Here is a 26426-nt window from a genome sequence, read left to right on the forward strand (position 1 = left end):
CTACACGCTGAAATAATGAGGATTATCTATTCTCATTTTGTTTTCATAAAAACGGAAGGGGCGATTACAACATATCAAGTTCATGTCCAGAGGCAAGTTGAAGACTGCATTAAATGAGTTACTTTGTATGCATACTTCAATGAAGATGAGTGCAAGACGAAGTGCATATGTGGACTATTTGACAAGAGAGAAATTATATGCAGCCACATTCTTGCAATTTTTGTCATAAGGGATGTCCGAGTGTTACCGGAAAAGTACATTATGGATAGGTGGAGGTGGAGGTTTATCTGAGCTTGGGCTGGGGATTGCCAGATGTTGGGCTCTAGTTCTGGGTCTATCGCTTTTGTCCAAAATGGAAACCCTTCTGAAAAAAATCAAAACACCATCAAAGTTGTCATTTAGGATGTTGGCGCTCTAAAGTTATCACTCTAGAAATGCATTGAAGTTGAGTCTAACTTACACTTAGAAGCTATTAATTATATACCTAAACTAGTATAGTTATTATCTTTGGACAATTGAACTTGATCTCTTTATTTGGTTTTTTGTCTCCCAAGCATATGTAAGTGAGAGCATGATAGACAATACCACATTAATACAACCAGATAAAAATGGGATAAAAGTGTTGTGTGTGTGTGTGTGTGTATATTGTATTGTATAACCATTTTAGTTTTTGAATACATTTTAAGATACATCTAGAAGGACTAGAGGGATTTAAAAAACATGTATTCAGTACAAGAAAACGTGGCAGTAGATATTGTGGAAGTCCTCTACTATTGTCGGAATGGGTCCATTTGGCAAAATTGTTTATAGAGAAATTTCTATTTCCGAATAAAGTTACAGGGAATAGAGATTTGCTTCTCAAATATTTTCTACAATTTGAATCATGATAGATATAGTTTGTGCACCATATTATATATAATGTCGAAATTCATGTTACTCAAGAGTACTAATATTCAAAATATTGTTGTAAGCTACATATTGTCTATTCATTTCAAAGTTTTTAAAAATTTTGAGTCATAAAATTATAAAAAAAATCTTGCTCTAGTCATGACAGCTTATGCATGTAACACCCGGGTCCAGCACAAAGCTCGCATCCAATTTCTTTTTTTTTTTTAAATCAATATAGATGAAAAGTCCACTTGAGTTTTAACGAGAAATTTTGGAGTAGGCTCCGGGCCCAAAAGTTTCTTTTATTTTTATTTTGGTAGTATATAAATTTTTATTGAGCTTGTAATTAGGTTAAAGCCCTTTTAATAATTTATAGACCAAGTGTGCATTTCTTTTGTAGTTGGTCCAAGATTTATTCTAAAAGCCCAACCCGACTACTCAATATCTCTTGCACGTTTCTTCTTTTTGTTTTTCTACTTATCCAGGGTTTCGATTACCTATATAAATACATACATACCCTCACACACATAGAAACTTCCCCAGAATTTCCCCAAGCTGCTGCACATTCAGTCCCCCACGTTCCTACGTCCTGGAAGCACCACAAGCAATCAACAACCAGCAGCCTCCTCCTGCAGCCACATTGTAGTAATACCTAACGAGCACTATGAACTTGTTGCATCCCACGTTCACACGCCAAGGCCACGACCCATGTCTGCCATCCCCACACCACCGACAGTTGCTTCTCCCCATCACTCTCTCTCACACGGTTTCATTTTTCTTCTCAGCTTACACGTACACCCCTCTAATTTCTCTGAGTTTTGCCACCCAAGCCATACCCTAGCCCAATGCATCTCTCTTCCACCTCTATCTCCCGCCCCTCTCATGTGCCTCCAGCCAACCAAATCCGCCTTCCAACTCCTTCCAGAGCCACGCAATGTTGCTCGACAGATACACCCATGAAGGAAGTAAACCCGTGACCCCGTAACCAGTAGCCGTGTAAGACATGACAACCGTAAGTCCCCCTTCCCATTACCAACCACCATGTCTAGCACTTGCTCCTGCACAACGGAAGCTACCCCAGTGCCACCCAACACTAAAATGCCAGCCTTCACCCACGGCCAACCAGTCTCCACATTGTCACCAAGTGTTCTGCTCAACAATGCCGAAAACAGAGTTAGCTTTGTACTGTAAAAGAGATCCCACCAATCAAGCCAATGTCGTAGATGACGAGCGTAATGCGATCTGCATGATTCCAGCGTAGGAGCGTATCACGATCTGCATGATTTCAGCACCATCACGTCCGCACCTCCAGGTTGCTAACTTGCTCTGCTTTTTCTTGTTTTCATTTCTTTCCTTGTAAATTACTTTCCTTGTTTATAAGTCAATACATGTATATATATGTAAAGCACTACAGATAGAATACAACAAAGTTTTGAATAAAAACGTTATTCACATTAAGTGTTGTTTTTCTTATATGGTATCAAATGTCGTCCGATTCTGAATTTTTTTTTTCCCCTGCTTCCACAACAATGGTGTCTTCCATCTCTTCCTCTCATAAAGACCCTGTCCTTATCACCATCAACAAAAACCAATTGCAACGACTTACACCATCAAAATTTCTTGCGTGGAGTGCCACCTTGCAGTGTTCATGGATATGACCTTATGGGTTTTCTCGACGACTCAGCCAAGTGCCCGTCATGTCCAGATGGTGACTCTGATCTCTCTGCCCATGCTATTGCTACACACTAGTTCCGCCCGGAGCAGCTGCTACTCAAAGCCATTTTGGCATCTGTTTCCGACAATATCTCTCCTCTCATTGCCACGGCGCAAACCTCTGCTGAAGCTTGGTCTCGTCTCTCACGGCTTTATGCAAATCGTTCCGGTACAAGGGTGATGCCACTCAAGGAGTCCCTGACCCTTCTACTGTAACGCCCCATCTCCGAGGGTCCGGAGAGTTAACTCATATAACCTGATAATTAACTCTAACAAGGCTAGAATACTTCCAAACTCAAGGATATATATATTTTCCCAAACCTCAAATCAAACGTAAATACTTCCATTAAATAAACTATATAGACTCATCTATCAAATTTTCAATCCAGCAATTCAAATAAAATCAACTCTTCTTCATGTCTCAAATAACAAACCAGAAATAATGAAACATTAACATAAGTCTCCATAAACCGTCTAAATCCACTGAAGCAACTTAAGAAACATAAATAACTTCCAACATTAACATTAATACCACGAAATACCCAACAACCATTCACTGTTAATCTTCTCCATAAACTCTAATATTGATCCTCAGCTGAACCATCAATGTCATCTGAAATATTATGGAGATAAGGGAGGTGAGTTATCAACAACTCAGTAAGCAGAGAACATATACCAGTGTATAAACATGAGCATTTATAGAAATCAGAATGCAGAACAAAACATTTTCATTTTCAGAGTGCGGAAGCAGAACATGTTATTAAAATATCAGAGTGAAGATCTAGAAATAATTTCATTCAAAATATTCTTTGGCATAACATAAAAGATCATCATCATCATCAGAACATCATATCAGAACAGAGGCTATGTATAATCCCCGTGGTAGGGTTGTGCATTTGCGGATAGCCAAGCAGAACATAAAACACTCTGTCACCAAGGTGTGCACTCAAAACAGAGACCGCTACTATAACCCGTGGCAGGGCCGCATCCACAATTATTACCCGTGGTTGGGCCGTATCCACTATTATAACCCGTGGTTGGGCCGTATCCACTATTATTACCCGTGGTTGGGCCGTATGCCACTATTATCACCAGTGGCAGGGCCGTAACTGAACAGAACAGAAACAGAATCAAATTTAGAATCAGAGAGTCATGCCAAAGGTTTTCAGAAATCACGTCTTTTCCAAACAGTGTACTGAACAAAATTTTTCGGAACAGAACAAAATCATATCACCACATAATTTATGCACAAATTTCATATTCGATCTCATTTTCAAAGTTCAGAAATAAAATATCAAAAATAAGCTCATGTTTACACCAGTCATGACAGAAAATACGTTATTCTTAAACAGAATCTCATGAGTAATGCAGAACAAATATCTGAGGTTGTTTTCAAATTTCTTTTCATAGCAGAACATGCACATTTTCCAAAAAGGACCTCAGTTCATTTTATTTAATGCAAAGTCTAGCATAGGAACCCCGCTTACCTGAACTTCTTAGCTTTTTCGAAATTCCTCAAAACGTCGGACAATAATTAATCGTCACCTATAAAATAATCAAGTAATTCCCGTAAATTCTCAATCAATCACGTATTTCGTATTTGAACCTAAGAACCTATTTAAATCCTCAAAACCTAGAATTCTAAAAATTCCTATAATACCACCATTATCTAAAAACACCAATGTTGTTTTCTCTTAAAATAAACATTTACTTAATAACATAAAAAAATACTTAAGTGATTTTCTTTAATCATAAATAAAATGTTCAAAATACACTTTCAATAAAATAATCGTTGCACATAGTAAAATTTTAAAAAATACTATATAAACTCAGTACAATATCTAATACATCCCACACAGGGTAAAAATGTAATTATAAGACAAAATATTTCCTAAACTACGGAAAGTCTACGGAACAACAACACAACACACAAGCAACGTGCCAACGCCGCGCGGTTGAAGGGTAACGGAGGACCTACCGAGGGAAGTGGAGCTGCGACGGAGTTGGGCGGGTGCGCTAGTGGTGGTGGGTACTGCGGCGGTGCACTGGAAGAGAGAGAGAGAGAGCTGAAACCGAGAGAGAGAGAGACGGTGAGAGAAAGAGGGAGAGACCGAGAGAATGGAGACACCAACAAGAAATGGCGTGAGCTTATCGGGGAAACAGAGGCTGCGTGCGGTGGACAGGGGTGATGAGACGTCCTCCTCGGCAGTTTCTGTGTGGGCACAGCGCGGAGGGGCTTTCGGTGGAGGATGCTTTCAGCGGCTCAAGGTGGCTGGAAATGCTCTATTTTTGGATAACAAAACAGAGCAGTCCGATGCTTGCTGAAGAGGCTACGGGAACGCTAGGAGACAGCTTCGCATGATTGGGCAGTGGGCACGGTGGTTTCGTGTGGGTTCACGGCGGCTTAAGGAGGTATGGACTAGGTTCGTCAGGAAGGCGGCTGCGGTGGCTTCCTGCGGTATGCAACTCGGTGCACAGTAGGCTGAAGGCAGAGGCTTTTCTGTTAACTGGCGTGGTGCTTTCCGGAAGGGTGAGGACAGGCTGCGGTGATGCTGGGGCGGCGTCGCGGTACGCGGATAAGCTTTGGGGTGCTGCACTACTCGGGGTGCGAGGAACCGAGGGGATGGAGGCTGAGGAGGAAAAACTGGGCTACGGTTCCGCGTGGGAAGGCAGCGGCGCGAGCCTTCTTCGTATGAATAAAAATAGACGATTGAACATGAAAAGAAAACCCTAGATGAAAACCAAACGGACGCGGGACGTGCATGAGGGACGTGTGTGTGCAAGCATGCCGTGAACGAAAGCATGCGTGTATGCATGCTGTGCGATGGAAAAAATAAGCCGTGCGAAAAAATTAAAATAGACGGAAAGAGAAAGAATTAAAAAAAAAATGAAACATGCGGAAAAAAATAAAATAAACGGCCAATAACTCCAAATTAAAAGAAAACAAAATCGCTACTCAAAATCGTAAATTAAGAACTTAAATAAACAATCAAGTTATAAAAAAAATAAATAAATAAATAAGTAAAAATCTAAAGTCCAACTATACCAATATTGGGTCCGGGTGTTACATCTACAACGTGGTGACCGATCCATTGCTGATTATCTCCAAGCTGCTCGTACCACCATTGATGAACTTGCCATGATTGATGCGCTTCTCTCCGATGATGATGTTACTCTCTATGTACTCAACGGCCTCGGGTCTGACTGTAGGGACATCGTCGCTCCTATCCGTACCAAAGAAACCTCCATGTCATTTGAGGAACTCCATGATGTCCTTAGTTCTCATGAGGCATACTTGAAGCAATTGGAGACCTCTCAAGCTCAGCTCGTTGCTACTGCCAAAGCCGCCCAGCGACATGATGGTCCTTCTCCCACTCGGTCCTACAAGAACAACTATCATGGTGGGTCACACCAAATTGGTCCAAGTCAGTATCATAATAATCGACCTCGCAGAAAACCAAAATGTCAGTTTTGTGAAGAACTTGGACACACAGCCCACTCGTGTCTGAAATTGCAGTCTATGTCTGCCAACTGTGCCAGTAAATCAACTGGCAAGAGTGCGAACTGGCTTCTTGACTCTGGTGCTTCCCACAACATCACCTCAGACCTCTCTAACTTATCTATCCACTCTAAATATGATGCTATTGATGTTGTGGTCATTGGAGATGGTTCAGGTTTATCTGTCACTCATATTGGTTCTCTTACTTTACAGTCTACTGGTCGAATTTTTCAATTACATGATACTCTTTGTGTACCAGCTATTCACAAGGATGTTATTTTTGTGCATCATTTTACTAAGACCAATAATGTGCTCATTGAATTTCACCCTGATTATTTTCTTGTGAAGGATCGGATCACGGGGGCGACTTTGCTGCAAGGAAGCTGTGAGAATGGCATGTACCCGCTTTCTACTCTTACTACTCCACTCCAAATTACAGCCTATACGAGTGAACGCACCATCGATACTTTGTGGCATCGCCGTTTGGGCCACCCCTCAAAACGAATTGTTTCCCAAGTTGTTAAATTCAATAATTTGTCAGTTTCATCTTCATCTCTTAATCATATTTGTAGTTCTTGTTGCATTAATAAGAGCCAACAACTTCCTTTTGGCACCAATAGCATAGTCAGTACCAAACTGCTTGAGTATATTTATTATGATGTGTGGGGTCCACCTCATGTCTCTTCTTATAAAGGTTTTCGGTATTCTTATTGATCATTACACTCACTATTGTTGGTTTTTTCCGATGCACTCAAAGTTAGTATCATTTTTCCTCAACTCCATGCACTTCTTGAAAAACAATTTGGTTTGCCTATTAAAAATCACACTGACAATGGTGGTGAATATGTTAAACTTAAATCCTATCTCAGCAAAAGTGGCACAAGTCACCTCACCACACCTCCTCACACCCCCCAACACAATGGCTTGTCTGAACGTTGTCACCATCAAATTGTGGAAACCGCTATGACCCTCCTTTCTCAAGCTAATCTCCCTCCAAATTCTGGTGCCTTGCTTTTGAAACAGCTGTGTACCTTATTAATCGACTTCCTACTCCCATCCTCCAAAATAAATCCCCTTTTGTGTGTCTTTTTGGTCATACTTCCAATTATAAAAAATTACGAGTTTTTGGGTGCCTCTATTTTCCGTGGCTCAAACCTTTTAATCAGCATAAATTTGATCCAAAATCCAAACCCTGCATATTTGTTGGCTGTTCCACCTCCCAGAGTGCTTATCTGTGCATGGATCTGCAAACCACTCACATTTACTTCTCTCGGCATGTAGTATTTAGTGAGTCTAAATTTCCATCCTCACCCACAAGCCTCACCACAGCTGAACTAGCCAACCCACCCAGCCCACCTCCACTCCTCCTTCCCAACCTTGGTGTCTCCCCTCCATGTCCTGCTCATACCTCCTCCCATCCTAATAACTCGTCCAGCCTCGACATGGCCCACTCTCTCGCCAACCCATCACCCACAGCCCCATCCCATATTGATTCATATGTTCCTCCCTCTTCCTTGCAGAATGATGCCCTTGAGCCGGTCTCTTCCATGGGTCCTTCTTCATCGGGCTCCATGACTCTGGCTCCAGCTGCTGAGCGCACACATCCTATGGTGACTCGAGGTATGAACAATATTTTCAAATCGAAAAAAATTGTTTCATGTTACAAAGCATCCTATGCCAGTTTCTCTTGAGCCTAGTAGAGTTCGTAAGGCCGTTAAAAGTGCTGATTGGAGGAAAGCTATGAGCGATGAGTTCAATGCCTTGGTCAAACATGGCACCTGGGAATTGGTGCCTCCTGCTGCACATATTCAGCCTGTGGGATGCAAATGGGTCTTCCGAATTAAAAGGTGGGCTAATGGCACTATTGATAAATATAAAGCCTGGCTTGTGGCTAAGGGGTTTGATCAATGGCCTGGTCTTGATTATACTGAGACATTTTATTCGGACTATCTTGTCACTGGCTATTTCTCATAATTGGCCTCTTCACCAACTTGATGTTAATAATGCCTTTTTACATGGCACACTTAGTGAAGATATTTACATGCAACAACCAGCAGGTTTTATTGATGTTGATCTGCCCACTTATCTCTGCAAATTGAGACAATCGTTATATGGTCTCAAACAGGCCCCACGAGCCTGGTATTAGGCCCTAAGTCACAGCCTCCTTTCTCTGGGTTTCACTCAGTCTCAAGCAGACCCCTCACTTTTTCTTTATAATCACGATGCTCATATTGCTTATTGTTTGGTATATGTGGATGATTTAATTATCAAAGGTAACAACTCCTTGCTACTGGATCGCATTGTTCAGTCCCTAGGACAACAATTTAGCCTCAAGGACTTGGGTCAATTACATTACTTTCTGGGAGTTGAAGTTGTCCATACCAAGACCGGCCTTTTCTTAAGTCAGCATCACTACATACGTGACATACTATCACGCTATAAACTCAAGTGTGCAAAACTAGTTCAGACTCCCATCTCCACCACTGAACCTCTTCGACTTCATGATGGTTCTACTGCTACGAATTCCACCCTCTACCGTAGTGTCATCGATGCCCTACAATATTTGTCTCTCACCAGACCAGACATCTATTTTCCTATGAATCGCTTGGCTCAATTCATGCATAAGCCCACTCAAACTCACTGGACAACAGTAAAACGATTTCTCCGATATTTAAAAGGAACTCTATACCACGGCTTGCATCTCTGTTGGTCTCCGTCCTTGGTGGTTACAGCTTACTCAGATGTGGATTGGGCTGGTAACGTGGATGATCGGACTTCCACCACCGCTTATATTGTGTTCTTGGGTGCTAATCCCATCTCTTGGAGTACCCATAAACAACAGGTAGTTGCTTGTTCCTCCACCGAAGCAGAGTATGGTGCACTGGCAGCCACTGCGTCAGAGCTTGGATGGTTATCTTCTCTGTTTCGTGACCTATGCCTGTCCCTTTCTCAACCTCCCAGAATACTTTGTGACAACGTTGGGGCCACTCAGTTAAGTTTAAATCTAGTCCATCATTCCTGCATGAAGCACATTGCAATAGACTTACATTTTGTTCGAGATTACGTTGCAAAGGTGCTGCTGCATGTCAGTCACATATCCTCACATCATCAGCTTGCTAACTTGATGACCAAAGCTCATCCTCATTCTCGCTTTGGTTTCTTGCGATCCAAGATCGGCATCACTGACGGCGAGTGGATCTTGCGGGGGTGTGTAAAAGAGATCCCACCAATCAAGCCAACATCGTAGCTGACGAGCGTATTACGATCTGCATGATTCTAGCACAGGAGTGTATCACAATCTGCATGATTTCAACACCTTCACGTCCGTACCTCCAGCTTGCTGACTTGCTCTGCTTTTTCCTTGTTTTCATTTCTTTCCTTGTAAATTACTTTCCTTGTTTATAAGTCAATACATGTATATATATATATATATATGTAAAGCACTACAGACAGAATACAGCAGAGTTTTGAATAAAAAAGTTATTCACATTAAGTGTTGTTTTTCTTATATGTACTACCTTAAGCCCCAAACGGAAACCACTGCCTTGAGTCGTTACGCTCGTCTGAACCACCACCACGGGATAGTCCCACTACTACTATAGTCCAGCCAAGGCCATGAGAAGGAGAAGCAAAGTTCACAACCAGTACCTCCAGGTTCTCTCCAACAAGAGTAGACGCAGCACAGACGTTGCCACTTTCCTCAGCCATAAAGCCATCGTGCAACGTCAACAGCCGCCACAACTCTGCCCTGCACCTCCGTGCCCAACCATCGATAAGCTTTGGATGTGAAGGGCTCTGTTTTTTACACGTCGAAATAGGGGAAGTATTCCCCACCGTGAGACACATTGCCAACCCCCACCCCAACGTTGCCACCTACACAGAAAGTGTCGTCAAGCACCTCACGCCACCCCAAGCCACCACTCTACCTCTCGGTAAGCTCACGACGTGCGCCACAACCTCTTGTTGCTTCCCCTCTTGTCCCTTTCTCTCTTTTTTAGTTCTCTCTTTCACCGTCTCTCTCTTAGTGTTCCGTTGCCGAGTCAGCCACCTCCCACCTCGCTGACCACCCATGACAACCGCCTAGTCCTTTGCTCCACCGCACACCTCCCCTCTCGGTGAGTATGGTCTATACTATCGCACGACTCTGGTCTAGGTGGTTGTAATTCCATAAAGTTGGTTTGTAAATGTTAGACTTCCCAAAGAGTCCATGAGTGTTATGGCCATTTCCTAAAACGCCCCTTTCATTAGGCGAATTGTATATTAGGGAGTGACATTGTTTGTATATTACACTTATTTTGTGAGGGTCTTTTTTTTAAAATAAGGACCTATAAAGAAAATAAATAAGGTTTTGAATTATATTATATAGTATTAATATTTTTTACAAGTGGATTTCAGAAGTAAATAGTAAGTATGAAATTTTATTTTAATCCTTTAAAAACTGATTAAGTCTATTTTTTTTAAATGAAATGTAATATATTTTGTTATAATTATGTTAAAAGAATATTAAACTGAAGGGGTATTTTACATGGGCTTAGTTGTAATTGAGTACTTTTGCTAGCCATACATTTTATTTTACCAAAAACATTTAGAGTCGAAATAGTCAGGGATTTTAGGGTTTCGAGAAATTTAGATTTTTAGAAAATAGGTTACTTAACATTTCAGGTTTAACTATTGAAAAATGTGTTAATTTTGGATATTTATGGAAATTACGTGGCAATCTTATAAGTGACGAGTAATTTTCATTAAGCATTTTTGTGAAGAAATTCAGAAAGTTAAGAAATCCAAGTAAGTGGGGTTCCTATGCTAAACTTTGCATAAAAGAAAATGAATTGAGATTGGTTTATGAAAATGTGCATGATATGTTTTTGAAAACAAATGTGAAAATAACCTTAGTTATTTGTTGTGCATTACTCATGAGACCCATATGAAAGAGTAGAGTATTTTTGTCATGACTAGTGTAGACATGAGCTAATGTTGTACATTCTGTTTTATGAACTAAGAAAAATGAGCGAATATGAAAATTTGATAATTTTTGTATGTGACGTCAAAATATTCTGAATCTGTTTTTCAAGATGTGAAATGATCTGAATTTGTTTAGTACTATATTTTGATATGATGTAACATCTGAAAACCTTTGCACGAATTTTTGATTATGTACCTTATTATAAACTGGTTCCGATGTTACCTATTTTTGTCTTTGTTAAGGCCCTGTCACGGGTATAATAGTGGTATATAGCTCTGCTATGGGTATAATGGTTGTTTATAATCCTACCAAGAATGTTAAATATGGTATACGACCCCGTCATGGGTTTATGACCCTATTACGGGGATTAAATATGGTATACAGCCCCACCACGGATATAATGGTGGTTTATAATCCTACCACAAGGGTTAAATATGGTATATGTCCTGATGTGATGCTCTGATATGATATGAAGATGGTATTTCAGATTTTGATATGCCAAAGGATTTTTATTTTTGGATTAAGAATATTTTCTGAAGATTTCACTCTAATATTTTGATAACATGGTTTGATTATGCATTCTAAAAGCAAATATTTTGATTCTATGATGAATTTTCATTTCTCTTACGCTCTGTCTTTTATAGAGTTTTCGATTTCTTATTTTGCGACTTGGCCCATAGGGTTTAGGCCTTATTGCGGTGCCTTTGTGCCCTTTAATGTCGACGGCGTCTGGTGGGGGTTGCCTAGAAGTTATATCTGGTGGTTCTCTAGGTGAGAAGGAAGGTGGGGTTCCTCATAAGTCTTACATGCAAGCGTTGGCTCATCCAAACTAGGCCTTGTTTGTTTTCCAAAAACATTTCATCTCATCTCATCTCACCTCACCTCATCATTACAAGTTTCCCAAATCCCCACACAAAATAAAATAAACAATTCAACTTTTTCAAATCCCAAAACAACAATAATATTAAAAAATATATTCTAACAATATTTTATTCAACTTTTTAACTTTAATCTCAACTCATCTCATCTCATCTCATCTCATCTCATCTCTGAAAACAAACGAGCCCGACTTCTAAGATGCCGATGAGTTAGCTGGTGGATGTGGATGGTGAAGTGGGATTTGTTTCTATAGAGGCTGAGATGAATAAGGCGGCAGAGGACTTTCATTTTGCCTTAGTTTTGAAATTGTTATGTAGTCGGCCTTCTATTGATTTAGTGAGATTGGCGATTGTGAAAACTTGGGGTCTGGTTGATATTCCAATGGTGAGTTTTATGGATGAATATCATGTTTTGGTTCATATGGCTAGTGAGTGTGACTTTGCGCATGGGTGGGCGAAAGAAGGTTGTGTGATCAATGGCTGTAGTTTTTATATTTTTTGATGGACTAAGGATTTTGATCTAAATGCAAAACCGTCTATGGCTGCGCCATGGATATTTTTCCCGGGTTTACCAATGCCCTTGTATCGTAGGGATTGTCTTCAGATTCTGGCCAGTCGGTTTGGGAGGTATCTTGGAATGGATAACACTACTTTGTCTCGTACTCGTGCAACGGGGGCCTGCGTTTGTGTGGAGATTGATTTGTTGACTGAATTGGTGCAAGGTTTTCCTATTGTGGTGGCTAACAAAAAAATATGGCAATCAATGAGGTATGAAAAATTAGGTTTTTATTGCTCTAAGTGTCGCCATCAGGGGCATACAAAAGTGGTGTGCAGAATGGACCAACAAAGAACAGTTCGGAAAAAAGAGGAGAAGAGGGACACAGGTAATCAGGGAGGGAATAATTAATGTGTGGCATGAAAAATGGGTTTAGAAGGCACCGTTGGTGCAACAGCTAATGGTGCAATAGCAGGCTACTACAGTCGAGGCCGAGCAAGGCCAAATGTATATGCTAGAGGGTGTGGAGAAGGTGCGAAATATTGTTCTGGGTCAAAGTACGGTAAAGGAGAGGAATGATGAGACGTTACCAGCTGCTGATAATCCTTCGTTGTTGGTGTTGGGGGTGCCTCCGCATATGGAGGGGGTTAGTCAGAGGGAAGAGGGTGTTGATGGAAAGGGTAGTCCAGTAGAATTAGGTGAGATTGTAGGGTGTTGAGTCTCCTTTAAAAGTTTAGAACGTCTCTCCTATAGTTGATTTCTTAAGGTTAGATGGTGGTAATAGATTGGCTTGGGAGGAAGGAGGTTAGTCCAAGGTTGTAGATGACCTACTGGCGCTAGAGGGTGCCGGTTCGGACTATGTAGTGGAGGAGGACCAGATGTTAGACCATGATGAAAATGTTTTTCTTACTCAGTTTGCAAAAGAGAAGGGTTATGGTTCTGAAAGTGAAGCAAGGGGTTCTCGAGGTCACTCGAAGAACAGAGATGGTATGGTATTACGTCATTTTCAGCAGGTGTTACCCCGCCCCTCAAAAATGAATTTATGATTGATAAGGTTCTAGTGTGGAACGTGTGGGGTGTAGGTACGTCAAAGCATCGGCTTAAAAGTTTGGTTTTGAAGTCAAAAGTATCGATTGTTTCTATTGTGGAACCATTTGCAAGGGAGGATAACCTTCCCAGTCTAGCGAATTACTTGGGTTTCAAGAATTTGGGTTCTAATGCTATAATGAGTGGTAAACTATGGTTATTATGGCATGAGGATTTGAGGGTGGACATTATGGATATGTCCAATCAGTTGCTCACTATTTCTTTTAAAGGTGGTGTGTAGAAAACTTTGTTAACGTTGGTTTATGCCAAATGTAGAGATTTGGATAGACGGGATCGATGGAATGCTTTAAGACGCATGGATAGTGAGAGGGTTCTGTGGTTGGTTGTGGGTGATTTCAACATCATCCGTAATGATGGGGAGAGAGTTGGTGGAAATCCGAGTCCTTTAGTGGTGATGGGGGACTTCACAGAATGTCTAAACTGTTGTGGTTTATTTGGTCTTCCGGCTAGAGGCCGCAAGATGTCTTGGTGTAATGGCCAACAGGGGTGTGCTTGAAGCTGGGCTCAGTTGGACAGAGCACTTATGAATGCTGAATTTTTTAAAGAGTATCCATCGGCCTATATGGAGTACTTTTCTTGAAAATCTTTGAGTCATGCTCCTATGTTGATTTAGGGGCCGAAAGTAGAGGAAAGGTATGGTCTAGCTCCCTTTAGATTTTAGAATATGTGGCAGCAACATCCTTCTTTTCATGAGGGAGTGGTTTCAATTTGGAAGGAGCCTGTGCTAGAGCTTGGTTTAATTAAGCTTGCTGCAAAGTTGAAGAAGCTAAAAGTAATTCTGAAAGTTTGGAATAGACGTGTCTTTAGGCATGTCAATAATACTATTAATGAGATTGAGGAGATGATTGAATAGTTAGATTTCCAACATCAATCGTGTTTTGATAAGGAGTTAGAGTTGGAGTTGTTGATTTCGAAAACAGAGCTTAAGATATTTTCATGTTGTGGCTAATGTGAGGAGGCGACGTTCTACTATAGCATCATTGTCTTTGCCTGATGGTGTTCAACTTCGTTCACCGGAAGAAGTGCATCTTGACACTGTGAAGTATTTTGAGCATTTTCTCGCTAGGGCAGGTGCAACTCAAATTTCGGATTTATCTTTGTTAGTGAGTACGGTACTTTCAGTGGATGAGAATGAAGACATTTGTAGACTTTTGACGGAGGTGGAGGTGCGTGAGGCATTAGAATCAATTCCAAAAAACAGTAGTCCAGGTCCTGATGGATTTGGATCGCCTTTTTTTCTTTCATGTTGGGATATTGTGAAGGAAGATGTTGTGGAAGCGATGTGAAATTTTTTTTGGGGGAATTCTTTGTCGAGGTATTACTCTTCTTTTTTTATTGTTCTGATTTTGAAAATGCAGGAGCCAAAGAGTTTTGATAAATTTCGTCCAATTAGTTTGTGTTCGGTCGCTTATAAGATTCTTTCAAAGATCTTAATGAAGAGATTGACAGCGTATCTCCCTCTTATTATTTCTCCCGAGCAGCGGCCTTTTATTCCAGGTAGAAGCATTTTTTAGAATATTTCCTTAGTGTAGGAGATGCTTCATTTAATAAACAAGAAATCTTGTGGCGGTAATGTGATGATGAAAATTGATATGGCAAAAGCATATGATATAGTGGACTGGAATTTTTTACTTGATGTTATGGTGGCATATGGCTTTACGAAAAAATTCTATGATTTGGTGGAGATGTGAATCAAATCTCCATGGCTTTCAATTTTGATGAATGGTACGTATAAGGGGTTTTTTCAGCCGTCAAGGGGTCTTCGTTGAGGTGATCCGTTGTCTCCTTATTTGTTTATTTTAATGGAGAAGATTTTGTCTTGTTTGTTGCACAAAGGGTTTGAGGAAGGTGGGATTGGGAGATTTTCTCAGCCCCGTGGTGCACCTTTGATTTCTCATTTGTTGTATGCGGATGATCTACTAATGTTTTTGAATGGGGAGAGGCGAACTCTTAAAGGAATTTCCAAGGTGCTGGATGTGTATTCTAGTTGGTCGGGGCAGCTGGTTAATCGTGATAAAGCAGCTACGTTCTTCTAAAAAAAAACAGTTTAGCTCAGCGCTCCAACCTTATGAGTTTTATGGGTTTTGAAGAAGGGAGTTTGCCCACATGGTATTTGGTGCACCGATTGTCTCTGGGAGATTTACGGGCCGTATTTTAGAGCCCTTGGTGATTAAATTTCAGAATAAGGTGGCAGGTTGGAAGTGGTGCTTATTATCACAAGGTGGGCAGCTGATCCTACTTAAACATGTTCTTTCTTGTATGGTGACACATTTGCTAGCGATTTTGGATGTTCCGAAGATGGTGTTGAGTAAGGTGAATTCTATTTTATCAAATTTCTTTTGGGGAGAGTCTAAAAGGAAATGGGTTTCATGGTGACATATGTGTACACCAATGTTTGGGGGGGCGGGGAGGGGGGGGGGGGTTTAGGGGTTAGAAATTTTTCAGATGTTCAAAAAGCCATGCACATGAAATTTACTTGGAGACTTTTGTCAACAAATAATTTGTGGGTGAGTTTCTTTAAAGCGGAATATTTGAAAGGTGAGAATGTTTTGGTGTCCGAAGTTAAGTGTGGGGACTCTACGCTTTGGAAATCAATCTTTAAGGTGTTGCCGGAAGTCCTAGAAAATATGTCTATCAAGGTGCAAGAGGGTAATGTTTCGTTTTGGTTTGATAAGTGGATGTCTAATGGACTGTTAGCTATTTCCAACTCTATGGTCTCTTGGCTGCAGTTGAAAATTAAAGACTACTGGGTTGATAACGTTTGGAATGAGCGGTTGTTAGAAAGCTTGGTTGGTTGCAATCAGGCAAGGGATATTATTGTTGAAGTTCTGGGTCGTCGTTAAGGTAAAGATATGTTAATCTGGCATCCAAATTGTTATGGTAAGTTCTCTTCGTCTTCGTTGTGGGATGTGATTCAGGTGAAGGGGCCTAAGTTGGAAGGAATGGTGTTCAATCCATTGGTGTTCTATCTACATGTGGAAATCGAGGCTTAAATGTAACGCCCCAAACCCGGGTGGCTTGGAGAATTACTACTTGTCACTCATAATCATGTCTCCCAACACATTCGAAGAATAATCTCCAAAAACTTCAAAAATGAAATCAATCTCAAATCTTCTCAATAATCTCATTACAAACTCCACACCATCTTTAATGCAATAATAATAAATCAAAGGGGTCCATAACCTCCCGGTAGTCATAACAACCCAACCAATAATTTCATAAATCTCACTGAAACCCAAGATATTACTAAAACTCAAAGAGATTAAAACTAAGAACACCAGAAGTCCTTCTTCTACCAACATCTCCTCAGCTTAAACACAAACAGCAATCTAATCCAGGTCCTCATTTGGACTCTCCACATCATCTGAAAAATATTATAATGATAGGGGGTGAGTTATCAACAACTCAGTAAGCAGAAATCATATGCTAGCGTGCAAACATGAGCATTTACAAAGTAGAACATGCCGAACAAAATATTTTCTAGAGTTAACATGCAGAACAGAACCTATTTTCAAAAGTAACAGAGCGATGGTTTTAAGACAAGTAAAACCCTTAGTGCTTTGGCATAACATAAACTGAGTATCATCATCAGATCAAAACAGAGCATCAAACAGAGCAGAGACCATGTTTCACCCCCGTGGTAGGGTTGTGCTAACCCCGGTGGCCAAACCAGGCAGAGACAGAGGTGAAATCTTTCCTTTATTCTTCTCGGAGCCCCGAGTGTGCACACAGGAAAGACCACAATAAAACCACTTTGTTTCCAAAGTGGGTGCACTTAGAGACAGAGAAGTTGGTACCAACCCAAACAGAGCAGAGCATAACAGAGCAGAGCAGAGCAAAGCAGAGATGGAGTCAGATACGAAAACCAGTACACCATGCCAAAGGTTTTCAGATGTTATATCAAAATAATACAGAGTACCAAAACAGAATCAGACAGTTTACACACGCTGGACACAAAAGCCAGAACATCTTTCTAAATAAATGCACAACTTTTCATATTCCCAATATCACTCTTTTTCCAGATTTCAGAAACCACATGACAAAATTTAGCTCACGTCTATACAATGCATGTCAGAACATATTTTTCTCTTTTTCGTACAGATTTCATGAGTATGCAAATAAATGACCGAGGTTGGTTTTGTTTTTCCCAAGTTCTCATTTCACCACAAAAATATGCAAAGTTTTTAGAAAATCAACCTCAATCTCAAATAATTCGTGTAAGGCCTAGCATAGGAACCCCGCTTACCTGACTCCTGCAGTGCATTATCTAAGACTTGAATACGGTCTCTATCCGTCTCGTCACCTATTCATAAAAATAATATAAACTAAATATTAAAGTCCAACAACACAAAATTTGTCTTAGACAACTTAAGACCCAATTTCTAGACCATAATTCAACAAGTTTAATCCAACTTAAATAACCAAATAACAATCTGGACAGCCCACCCTTCGACCCAAAAATATTCTATACCAATATCAGTATTGTCCAATACAAGCATCAAGACCAATGCCAATTCAAATTCCAATAACTCACACTTATTCCAACAGTTCGCAGTCCCAAACAATTACTAACAGTTTAACCAACAATACTACACAAAGCACACTTCTTCCCATTCACAACTCCATAACAGAAAATATAAACTAATACCTCCAAAAATTAAACTGTACTGGACAAAGAAAATTAAATTCTCCTCTAAATAATTTCTTAACCACCAATCCAAACGACCCTCTCTTACCCCTCGGACTCAGTCTGGCACAACCAACAAAAACACAGTAAATATGAATTAGCGCAGAAATACATTTAAATCTCAAAAGTACTTTGGGAAAAATACTTACAATGCTATAATATAATTTTTGAAAGATCACGGAGGTGCTAGAAGCGGCAACGCAGCAACAAAACAGTGCCAAATGCACTGTGGCCGTGGGTCTCAAAAACCCACTTTTGAACGTGTGCAAACGAAAACCCGAGATTGATAGGGTAGGGCTTAGGGATGTCGGTGAAGCTAATGGTGGTGGTGGTTGGCCGTGGGTGGAGGCGCAATAGGCGGTTGAAGTGCAAAAACACCCAAAACGGAAATGTTGATGGTGGGGCTTCACCGGTGACAGATCGGAGGTGGGGTTGGGTCCATTGGGTTGCTAGAAGGTCAAGGATGATGTGGTCAGAAGATGGTGGCTGGAGGTGGCGCGATGGCGGCGCAGCGGCGCAAGGAATGCCGCGGCTTCGTGTGGTGCGTGGAGGCTAACGACGGCGCGGCTGGGGCTGGAAATCGGAGGGGGAGGTCGCCGGTGGGTGGTGGTGCTGGGAAGCCGAGCGGTGTCGACCACCGCCGGCGCACGGTGGCGGGTCGAGGGCAAACGGCGGACGCACGGGAGAGAGAAAGAGAGAGAGGCGCGGGAGGGAGAAGAAAGAAAGAAGAAGGAAAAAAAAAAGAAAAAGAAAAAAGAAGGAAAAGAAGAAAAGAAAAAGAAAAGGAAAAGAAAAAATAGAGAGAAAAGAAATGAGGTCCAATCCTCATAACTTGGGTCACGAAAATGATTCAACGGAAACGATTTTAAAACAGCTAGTGAAATAAAATATTTCAAACACAGTGATTAACATGAAAATAATTAATTAAACCCAATATTAAGTTAATTTGATTTGAGAAGAAATTTAAACGCATAAAAATAATTAATATAGAGAAAGCACCTCAAAAATAATTTTCGTAAACTAAAAAAAAATCATAAAAATAACACAACTAAAAATCCAACAATTTTAAAACAAGAGAATAAATTTTAAATTAATAACAAAAAATCTTTCAATTAAAAATACACTAAAAATACGGGGTGTTACATTAATTGTCTCCCACTAGATGCTCATGTTCAATCCATTGGTGTTCCTTTAGTTTCTCGTTGCAATTGTTGTGGTTTGGGTGAGATAGAGGATTGGGATCATGTTCTAAGTTCAGGTGATATAGCCAAAGAAATAAGGAAGAGGGCATTGGTGGTGTTAGGCATAAATTGCAGAGAGTTTACGAGCTGGTGAGGACAGGTTTGCTACCGGTTTCAGTGTGCCAAGAAGTCATTCCAAAAGGGAGTGCTAATTGGGTTGATGTCAGTTTTAAAGCTCTTGGAGATTATGGAAGTGGCTGTGCTTAGCTAGGATGGAAGGGAGATGTGATTCAGTGGACAATGTATGGTTGTCTATTAAAACTTGGATGAGATTGATTTTTGCTAAGCTTCTGAAGGTTGGGGTTGTGTCCTACTTGGACCGTGCTATCCTTAAGGAACTTGAGGTATCGGTTCTGCTTACAAATTTTCAGCATCCTATGCAGATTTCTTGGAACAGGCCAAGAGAAGGTTGGTTCAAGTTAAATGTTGATAGCTCTTGTAGAGGTAATTCGGGTAGCTGTGGAGGCGGTGTAGTGGTGCGGAATGATAGAGGACGAGTTGTTGTAGCTTTTTCAGCAAAATTTGATTATGGTACAAATAATGAAGCTGAGCTTCGTGCATTATTTCATGGTTTATTACTTTGTAGGGACCTGGATATAAGCAAGTTAGAGACTGAGTGCAACTCGATGTTGGTGGTACAGTGGTTGGAAAACTTTTCTTGTATAGTTTGGTATTTATGGGATTTTTGGGAAGAGCTTATTAAGGTTATTTATGACTTCGATTATACGATTACACATCAGTTTAGAGAAGGTAATAAAGTGACGGATTTTTTAGCAAGGCAGGGGGAGGAGGGGACAAATTGTACATTCATGGGTATAGATGATTTGCCCCTTCATTTGAGAGGTTTAATTAGATTGGATTATCTTGGCTTGTCTAGCTTTAGGAAATAGCTTTAGGTTTGGGTGGGGTCGCCTTTGTTGCAGGTGTTTAGTATTTTCAATAAAGTATATGTTTTCTGCTTACTGAGTTGTTTGATAACTCACCCTTTATCACCACACTATTTTTTAGATAATTTGAATATTTCAGCTGAAGAGTCAAAATTATAGAGCATGGGTTAAATGATTTTATCATAGTGGATTAAGCATAGAAGGTTTCTATGAATATCAATGATTTTTGTTAAGAAATTTTGTCGTGTTTTGATGACTTGGTATTTTGGGAGTTTGATTATATTGAGGTAATTGGTTTGAAACAATAAATTTTATATCACCTTAAAAATTTAGAGCCTATAAATATATTGTTGGAATGTGAGTTTAAGTGACAGAAAGTAACTCTCCAACCCCATCCAAGACCGGGGTGTTACAGTGCATGTATGGTCCTTAAATATTAGATGACGATAAGGTTGTTGATCACATGCGAGTCATGGGGATTGTATGAGAGCCAGGAGTAATATACAAGGCATTAACTTTGTCGGAGCCGTGACCCGAGCCAGGGGGAGAGTGACCGTAGAAGAAGCGCCGATATTCGAAACGAAGATCAGCATATCTGGAATGATGGGGACCACAGGCGAGCAAAAGAAAGATCAGATTACTTCCAATACCGATGACCTGATCGTTTCCGCACAAGGAGAAGCAGCTGCCGAGGACAAGGAACTATTGTAACACCCAGACCCAATATTGGTATAGTTGGACTTTAGATTTTTTTTTTACTTATTTATTTATTTATTTTTTATAACTTGATTGTTTATTTAAGTTCTTAATTTACGATTTTGAGTAGCGATTTTGTTTTCTTTTAATTTGGAGTTCTTGGTCGTTTATTTTATTTTTTCCCGCATGTTTCATTTTTTTTTTAATTCTTTCTCTTTCCGTCTATTTTAATTTTTTTTCGCACGGCTTTTTTTTCCGTCGCACAGCATGCATACACGCACGCTTTCGTTCACGGCATGCTTGCACACACACGTCCCTCATGCACGTCCCGCGTCTGTTTGGTTTTCATCTAGGGTTTTCTTTTCATGTTCAATCGTCTATTTTTATTCATACGAAGAAGGCTCGCGCCGCTGCCTTCCCACGCGGAACCATAGCCCAATTTTTCCTCCTCAGCCTCCATCCCCTCGGTTCCTCGCACCACGAGTCGTGCAGCACCCCAAAGTTTATCCGCGTACCGCGACGCCATCCCAGCATCACCGCAGCCTGTCCTCTCCCTTTCGGAAAGCACCACGCCAGTTAACAGAAAAGCCTCTGCCTTCGACTTACCGTGCACCGAGTTGCATACCGCGGGAAGTCACTGCAGCCGCCTTCCCGACGAACCTAGTCCACACCTCCTTAAGCCGCAGTGAACCCACACGAAACCACCGTGCCCACTGCCCTATCACACGAAGCTGTCGCCTAGCGTTCCCGTAGCCTCTACAGCAAGCATCGGACTGCTCTGTTTTGTTATCCAAAAACAGAGCATTTCCAGCCACCTTGAGCCACTGAAAGCATCCTCCACTGAAAGCCCCTCCGCGCTGTGCCCACACAGAAACTGCCAAGGAGGACGTCTCAGCACCCCTGTCCGCCGCACGCAGCCTCTGTTTCCCCGGTAAGCTCACGCCATTTCTTGTTGGTGTCTCCATTCTCTCGGTCTCTCCCTCTTTCTCTCACCGTCTCTCTCTCTCTCAGTTTCAGCTCTCTCTCTCTCTTCCAGTGCACCGCCGCAGTACCCACCACCACTAGCGCACCCGCCCAGCTCCGTCGCAGCTCCACTTCTCTCGGTAGGTCCTCCGTTACTCTTCAACCGCGCGGCAGGGTCACGTTGCTTGTGTTGTGTTGTTGTTCCGTAGACTTTCCGTAGTTTAGGAAATATTTTGTCTGATAATTACTTTTTTACCCTTTGTGGGATGTATAGGATATTGTACTGAGTTTATATAGTATTTTTTTAAAATTTTACTATGTGCAACGATTATTTTATTGAAAGTGTATTTTGAACATTTTATTTATGATTAAAGTAAATCACTTAAGTATTTTTTTTATGTTATTAAGTAAAGGTTTATTTTAAGAGTAAACAATATTGGTGTTTTTAGATAATGGTGGTATTATAGGAATTTTTAGGATTCTAGGTTTTGAGGATTTAAATAAGTTCTTAGGTTCAAATACGAAATACGTGATTGATTGAGAATTTACGGGAATTGCTTGATTATTTTATAGGTGACGATTAATTATTGTCCGACGTTTTGAGGAATTTTCGAAAAAGCTAAGAAGTTCAGGTAAGCGGGGTTCCTATGCTAGAATTTGCATTAAATAAAATGAACTGAGGTATTTTTTGAAAAATATGCATGTTTTGTTATGAAAAGAAATTTGAACTACCTCAGTTATTTGTTCTACATTACTCATGAGATTCTGTTTAAGACGAAAGTATTTTCTGTCATGACTGGTGTAGACATGAGTTTATTTTTGACATTTTGTTTCTGAACTTTGAAAATGAGAGCGAATATGAAATTTGTGCATTAATTATGTTGTGATATGATTTTGTTATGTTCCGAAGATTTTTGTTCAGTACTCTGTTTGGATAAGACGTGATTTCTGAAAACCTTTGGCATGACTCTCTGATTCTAAATTTGATTATGTTTCCATTCTGTTCAGTTACGGCCCAGCCACGGGTAATAATAGTGGATACGGCCCAACCACGGGTAATAATAGTGGATACGGCCCAACCACGGGTTATAATAGTCGATACGGCCCAACCACGGGTAATAATAGTGGATACGGCCCTGCCACGGGTTAGAGTAGTGGTCTCTGTTTGAGTGCACACCTTGGTGACAGAGTGTCTTATGTTCTGCTTGGCTATCCGCAGATGCACAACCCTACCACGGGGGTTATACATGGCCTCTGTTCTGATATGATGTTTTGATGATGACGATGATCATTTATGCTATGCCAAAGAATATTTTGAATGAAATTACTTCTAAATCTTCGCTCTGATATTTTAATAACATGTTCTGCTTCCGCACTCTGAAAATGAAAATGTTTTGTTCTGCATTCTGATTTCTGTAAATGCTCATGTTTATACACTGGTATATGTTCTCTGCTTACTGAGTTGTTGATAACTCACCCCCTTATCTCCATAATATTTCAGATGACATTGATGGTTCGGCTGAGGATCAGTATTAAAGTCTATGGAGAAGATTAGCATTGATTTGTTGTTGGGTATCTCATGATATTAGTGTTGGTGTTAGAGGTTATTTATCTTTCTTAAGTTTGCTTCAATGGATTTAGACGGTTTATGGAGACTATGTTAATGTTTTATTATTTCTAGTTGTTATTTGAGACATGAAGAAGAGTTGATTTTATTTGGGTTGTTGGATTGAATATTGGATAAATGAGTTTATTTGATTTATTTAATTGAAGTATTTACGTTCGATTTGAGGTTTGGTAAAATGGATATATTCTTGAATTTGGAAGTACTCTAGCCTTGTTAGAGTTGTTTATCAGGTGTTATGAGTTAACTCTCCGGACCCTCGGGGTCGGGGCGTTACAACTATTGTCCGTTGAGAAAGTATTCTCGAGCAAGGAGGTGCCTCCATGGCAAAAGCAGCTGACGTTGAGGGCCTTTGTGGTGAGCTTCGTGTTAGGGGTTCTCTTCACCTTCATCGTGATGAAGCTCAACCTGACCACTGGGATTATACCATCCCTCAACGTGTTTGCGGGGCTGCTGGGCTTCTTCTTCGTCAAGACTTGGACCAAGTTGCTAGAGAAGTCCGGGATGCTGAGGCAGCCTTTCACCAGGCAAGAGAACACCGTTATACAGACCAGCGTTGTTGCCTCCTCCGGCATTGCTTTCAGCGGTGGCTTTGGCAGTTACCTCTTTGGAATGAGTGAAGTTGTTGCCAAACAATCTACAGAGGCTAACAATGCACAAAATATTAAGAATCCAACATTGGGATGGATGATTGGGTTTCTTTTTGTTGTTAGCTTTCTCGGTCTGTTTTCCGTGGTGCCTCTTCGAAAGATTATGATTATAGACTTCAAGTTGATATATCCAAGTGGTACCGCAACTGCCCACCTTATCAACAGCTTCCATACTCCACAGGGTGCCAAGCTAGCAAAGAAACAAGTGAGAGCATTGGGGAAGTTCTTCTCCTTTAGCTTTCTTTGGGGCTTTTTCCAATGGTTTTTTACTGCAGGAGATGGCTGTGGATTTGCGAACTTCCCTACATTTGGTCTCAAAGCCTTTGATAACAGGTTTTACTTTGATTTCTCAGCTACTTACGTTGGAATGATCTGTCCATATCTAATCAACATATCTCTTCTTGTTGGAGCCGTTCTTTCATGGGGTATTATGTGGCCACTGATGGAGGCAAGAAAGGGCTCTTGGTACTCTGCAGAGCTTAGCCCAAGCAGCCTACATGGCCTTCAAGGTTACAGGGTGTTCATAGCTATAGCCATGATCCTTGGTGATGGCCTCTATAACTTTTTAAAGGTCCTCAGTCACACTCTATATGGTTTGTATCACCAACTATCAAACAAAGACCCAGGCACAGTTATTCCTTTATCAGGTCGATCCCCCCCTGAATTGCCTCCATCTCTGTCTTATGATGACCAGCATCGGACAGCACTATTTCTCAAGGACCAGATTCCAACATGGCTTGCTGTTGCCGGTTATGTCACCATAGCAATTATATCTGTTTTCACACTTCCGCACATCTTTAGCCAGCTCAAGTGGTACCATATTGTGGTAATTTACATAATAGCGCCAACACTAGCCTTTTGTAATGCTTATGGTTCCGGGCTGACAGATTGGTCATTAGCATCCACGTATGGAAAGCTGGCCATATTTACGATTGGGGCATGGGCAGGGGCCTCTCATGGTGGGGTTCTTGCAAGTTTGGCAGCATGTGGAGTCATGATGAACATTGTATCCACAGCCTCTGATTTGATGCAGGACTTTAAGACAGGCTATATGACGTTGGCTTCACCCAGGTCCATGTTCATGAGTCAAATTATTGGAACCGCAATGGGTTGCGTTATTTCTCCTTGTGTCTTTTGGCTCTTCTACAAGGCCTTCAATGATCTTGGAGTTCCTGGTTCACAATACCCGGCGCCTTATGCGCTTGTTTACCGCAATATGTCAAACCTAGGGGTTGAAGGGTTCTCGGCTTTGCCGAAGCATTGCCTCACACTTTGTTATTTTTTCTTTTCTGCAGCCATAGTAATCAACGGGATCAGGGATTTAGTTGGAAAGAAGAAGGCTGGCTTTATTCCACTTCCCATGGCAATGGCAATACCCTTTTATCTTGGATCATACTTTGCCATTGACATGTGTGTAGGGAGCATGATCCTATTTGTGTGGCGGAAGATAAACAAGGCAAAGGCCGATGCATTTGGACCAGCAGTAGCGTCTGGTTTGATTTGTGGTGATGGGATTTGGACTCTGCCAAGATCAATACTCGCTTTGGCAGGTGTTAATCCACCCATTTGCATGAAGTTTTTGTCTAGGGGAACGAATGCAAAGGTGGATGCTTTTTTAGGTTCTTGACTACATTAAAAAGTCTCTGTATTTCCGTGTTCAGCAGTTCTTCAAACTTCAGTCGTGCCTCGCTCATGTGTAGCCGAGGCCTTTTACTGTATATGTATTTACGTAATAAGATTTTTTTTTTCACGGTAAACATAATATAGATTAACTAAGTGGTTACAAAAATACAAGATTCAATAGGATGGAAATCTCCAACTATTATCTCAAAACAAGCTAAAGCAACATCAGAGAAAATAACAAACCTGAGTAAATTTGGGTTTCAGCTACGGGCCCATTTTATTTACAAAAATCCAACCCATGTTTTGTTACTTTTTTAAATGTTAGTTATCAATTTCAAATGGACTAGAGTTACAACTCTAGAGTCCCTTTTCTCTTTAAAATTCTTAAATTCATTTATATATATATATATATATATTTTTCAGCCTCTTGCACCATCCCTTTTTTATTTTCAAATCTCAGTTAATCTATCTCTAGTTCCTCTTCACCACACATCACATTATTTTTCTTTCC

The 26426-nt window shown here is 40.7% G+C and overlaps 1 protein-coding gene across 1 annotated transcript; it reads left to right on the top strand.

Annotated features, from left to right (window-relative positions):
* Positions 1 to 20922: 20922 nt before the first annotated feature.
* LOC108996586 (probable metal-nicotianamine transporter YSL7) lies at positions 20923 to 25919 on the top strand. The gene is made up of 2 exons (XM_018972565.2): positions 20923 to 21061; positions 23922 to 25919. Exons 1-2 carry the CDS (start codon positions 20960 to 20962, stop codon positions 25917 to 25919), a joined length of 2100 nt encoding a protein of 699 aa, XP_018828110.2. The 5' UTR covers positions 20923 to 20959.
* The last annotated feature ends 507 nt before the right edge of the window (positions 25920 to 26426 follow it).

This window comes from Juglans regia, chromosome 4 (genome assembly GCF_001411555.2).
Source record: "Juglans regia cultivar Chandler chromosome 4, Walnut 2.0, whole genome shotgun sequence".
Taxonomy (NCBI): domain Eukaryota; kingdom Viridiplantae; phylum Streptophyta; class Magnoliopsida; order Fagales; family Juglandaceae; genus Juglans; species Juglans regia.